Source organism: Pollachius pollachius, assembly GCF_949987615.1.
Source record: "Pollachius pollachius genome assembly, chromosome: 1".
NCBI lineage: Eukaryota > Metazoa > Chordata > Actinopteri > Gadiformes > Gadidae > Pollachius > Pollachius pollachius.
This window is the reverse complement of record NC_136934.1, coordinates 51,737,923-51,742,206: the sequence shown is the minus strand read 5'-3', so window position 1 is coordinate 51,742,206 and position 4,284 is coordinate 51,737,923. Positions and strand designations below refer to the sequence as shown.

General features: G+C 45.5%; 1 protein-coding gene across 1 annotated transcript; it reads right to left on the bottom strand.

Annotated features, from left to right (window-relative positions):
• Positions 1–1,541: 1,541 nt before the first annotated feature.
• Positions 1,542–3,264, bottom strand: LOC307083270 (allograft inflammatory factor 1-like). The gene is made up of 6 exons (XM_079747102.1): positions 3,173–3,264; positions 3,002–3,063; positions 2,810–2,876; positions 2,694–2,735; positions 2,453–2,609; positions 1,542–1,868 (listed from the first exon to the last, which is right to left on the bottom strand). Exons 1-6 carry the CDS (start codon positions 3,189–3,191, stop codon positions 1,781–1,783), a joined length of 435 nt encoding a protein of 144 aa, XP_079603228.1. The 5' UTR covers positions 3,192–3,264; the 3' UTR covers positions 1,542–1,780.
• Between the last annotated feature and the right edge of the window lie 1,020 nt (positions 3,265–4,284).

Sequence of the window (4,284 nt, the reverse complement as noted above, 5' to 3'; positions counted from 1 at the left end):
CTGTCACGGAGGGGGGGGGGGGGGGGGGGGGGCATTGGTCGGTCTTTTGTGCATGTTCTGCTACACAGTAATTTATTTGTAAAGTAGACACTTTAATGTGGTTTGTCCTGTGAGTTTTCTAAACACAAGTCTGTCTGCAGGCTCCTTCCAAGATATGTCACGTCAGTGAACTTTGCGTTTTTATCGACAAAGTTTAGCAAAGTTTGACCGCACCTAGAGTAGGATATTCTCACTCGCTTTACACCGCAACGCTTCTACCGAGAGTAGAACCCACTCGCTGTGTCCCACGCTTCTCCAGACGAAGACAAACCTACAGTGGAAGCCTTTTGAGATAGTTTGTTTTTTTATGGAAAAGTTTGTTCATGTAGCCCTCCAGTTGGACCAAGGGGAATTAAATGTAGAATAGCTTTTAGACTTGAAAAAATAGCAATGCTTTCTTGTGACTTGTCTTTTTTTTTTTTTTATAAAAGCTAATAAATCTTAATGTGCACAGATATGTGTCGTGCCCACTCCAGTTCTTCATGTGTGTGCATTCCAGTTCGAATTAATAAGTATAAATAAATATACAGACCAGAGGCAGCAAGCTCCCTAAGAGACACAGCTGACCAGGTTGCTATAATTGTTATAATTATTATTATGTACCACAAATACCATTAAATAAGAGTTTAAAAGGCTTACTAAAGGAGACAAGACAATTTAAAATGTATTTGAACCTTCAAACAAAGTCTGTATTTTTAATGTTGACGAGTTTCATTTCCCTCCAAGCTTTGTGCTCGAAATAGGATGTGGTTATCTTAGTCAGTGTGTGTATGTGGTTGTGTTGGTCAGTGTGTGTGTATGTGGTTGTCTGGGTTAGTGTGTGTGTGTGTGTGTGGTTTTCTGGGTTAGTGTGTGTGTGTGTGTGGTTGTCTTGGTCAGTGTGTGTGTATGTGGCTGTCTTAGTCAGTGTGTGCTATGTGGTTGTGTTGGTCAGTGTGTGTGTATGTGGTTTTCTTTGTGAGTTTGTGTGTGTGTGTGGTTGTCTTGGTGAGTGTGTTATGTGGTTGTGTTGGTCAGTGTGTGTGTATGTCGTTGTGTTGGTGAGTTTGTGTGTGTGTGGTTGTCTTGGTGAGTGTGTGTGTGTGGTTGTCTTGGTCAGTGTGTGTGTATGTGGCTGTCTTGGTCAGTGTGTGTGTATGTGGTTGTGTTGGTCAGTGTGTATGTGGTTTTCTTTGTCAGTGTATGTGGTTGTGTTGGTCAGTGTGTGTGTATGTGGTTTTCTTTGTCAGTGTATGTGGTCGTGTTGGTCAGTGTGTGTGTATGTGGTTGTCTTGGTCAGTGTGTGTGTATGTGGTTGTGTTGGTGAGTTTGTGTGTGTGTGGTTCTCTTGGGCAATTCCATATTAAGGTCTACCCACCTTCAAATATATATGTATAAACTAAATAATGTTATAACATTTCTTCTTTCCATAAACGATAGCCTTTTTGTGTGTTTTTCAAAGATAAAGCATTTTTATACATTTATTCTTTATTTAATGCATTAAACATTTTGTGTTTGTCTTTCAATGCGTAAAAAATACGTAAAAACTCTTCAATCGCTTATCCGGGGTCAGGTCATTCATCAATGATGAAGATGAGTGTAAATACGACCAGCATTTAATTTCCATTTCTTTTTCTGTGTAAAGCCGAACTCCAGGGTGCTGATTTGGAGGCAGCAGCCGTGGCCTTCAGGGTAGGCAAGCGTTGGGTTGGCCAGGGTAGGTCAGGTTAGGACAGGTTAGGACAGGGCAGGTCAGAGCAGGTCAGGGTAGATCAGCGAATGACCTGTGCCTCGGCCGTCCGGTCACCACAGGTTCCTTGTCCTTGCCCATGCCCTCAAACATCAGAATCCTTTCAGAGAAACACAACAAATGCAAGTGGAATTTGTTAGCCTTTTCATCCATGTTGATGGCATGTGCAGCGGTAATCACGAATACAGAACAATGTATTAAGTATGAACGTGTTTTATTTCTTTGAAGCGTCAATGTGAATAGATTTACTAATATATCAGGTCCTAATATATTTGGAGCCTTATAATTAGGATCATTGTTCCTCCCAGGGGTAACCTTGGCCCCGTTAGAGGAGGATCCAACAATCTAGTGTACCACGCGGCACTAGTCACGCTCTTGCTTGGGGGAGCTAGCATGTCCGGCGCAGAAATACCTCTGTGCATGTACGACAAAAAGAGAACCAGGATTCAGATTGAAGAACTGAGTGGGGAAAAGAAGAAGAACTGTCCTGACTCCTAGCTGACCTTTTTTCAACCACAACCACTCTGTTGGCTTGTTGTTAGCGAGTGAGTGCTGGTAAGAAGAATGTCGTTGCTATTATTTATTCTGCAGAGTAAATGGGAGCACCCGACAGAGGCCCAAATCGTACACATCATCACCCTACTACACTGAGGCGTTGATTTAGCGTCCTTGTTTTCTACTTACAGTTTCAGAATTGAGTTCTTCTTGCCCAACATCATGTGGAGAAAGTCTCTGTAGCTGATGGTCTCCCCTGCAGACACCTGAGACAGAATCCTTTTCAGCTCCAAGTGGGTCTTGGCCGCACCCAGTTTCTCCAACATTCGTTTTAGTCCCATGATGTCTGTCAAAAAGAGATTGTGTCGTTAATTGTAGTCGGTCAAAAATCCTTGATTCAAACGCTTGCAGTAATCCTTTTCTTTGTTACCTAAATCTCCGCTGACATCCAGATCAAATTCCATGAATTTAGCTGTAAAAAAATGAATACAGGTTATTGAAAAACAAATTCACAACCTATTGTTTAATAGAATTTCAATATCCTACTTTTAAACAATTCAAGCTTTGATGAAAGGTCTTCCTCTTCTTCATATTGAGTGTCTGAGAGGAATTCCTGAAAGGAATAAAAAGATAACGGAATCTGATGTTAACTGATTAAGTGATGTTTAGAATCAGAATTGATGGTAGTTGCACTACTTGAAGTATGAGTATTGTGTAAAATAAGATATTTGGACCAACCTCGTTGATTCTGTTGAGTCTTTCTTCCTGTGCACACTTGAGGGCACCGAATTCTTTCCCCCCTGGAGCAAATAGGCAGAATCAACCAAACTAGAGCGGTCTTTTGGATTTAACGCCATAAACCTGAAGACGTCCAACATATATCACCCAGTAGTGGCCATCCAGACTCACCTTGGTTTCTTTTTGCCATTTCTTGGTTGCAGTTACTGAGGAGTACTTTCCACTGGGAGGAAGTGCAGCAGCACTTGTGGCGGTAAATGAGGAAGCGGATCTGCTGTCAACGTGCTCATTCCTAGTTTGGTTGTCCTGCCTCTTCAGCACCACAAAAACACAACTAACCAGAACTAACAGGTTATCAAAAAAGCTTCCTTTGGCCTTTTACCGCGTTTCATCTCCATGAAAAACTCATGCAACAATTTACGAAAATGACCTGAATAATGGTCATTCATTCACCTCACTGCTGTGCTCCACACCCACAACGACCTTCAAGACATTCTGAATCCTCAGAGTTCCTGTTCCCCTCTGTCTCCTCTCTCCCCCTCTGTCTTCTCTCTCCTCCTCTGTCTCCTCTCTCCCCCTCTGTCTTCTCTCTCCTCCTCTGTCTCCTCTCTCCTCCTCTGTTACCCTCTCTCCTCCTCTGTTACCCTCTCTTCTCCTCCTCTGTATCCTCTCTCCTCCTGTCCCTCTCTCTCCTCCTCTGTCCCCCTCTCTCCTCCTCTGTCCCCCTCTCTCCTCCTCTGTCCCCCTCTGTCTCCTCTCTCCTCCTCTGTTACCCTCTCTTCTCCCCCTCTGTCTCCTCTCTCCTCCTCTGTCCCCCTCTCTCCCCCTCTGTCTCCTCTCTCCCCCTCTGTCCCCCTCTCTCCTCCTCTGTTACCCTCTCTCCTCCTCTGTTACCCTCTCTTCTCCCCCTCTGTCTCCTCTCTCCTCCTCTGTCTGTCTCTCCTCCTCTGTCCCCCTCTCTCCTCCTCTGTCCTCCTCTCTCCTCCTCTGTCCTCCTCTGTCCCCCTCTCTCCTCCTCTCTCCCCCTCTGTCCTGTCCCCCTCTGTCCTGTCCCCCTCTCTCCTCCTCTCTCCCCCTCTGTCCTGTCCCCCTCTGGTCTGTCCCCCCTCTGGTCTGTCCCCCCTCTGTTCTGTCCCCCCTCTGGTCTGTCCCCCCTCTGTTCTGTCCCCCCTCTGTCCTGTCCCCCTCTGGTCTGTCCCCCCTCTGTCCTGTCCCCCCTCTGTCCTGTCCCCCTCTGGTCTGTCCCCCTCTGTCCTGTCCCCCTCTGTTCTGTCCCCCCTCTG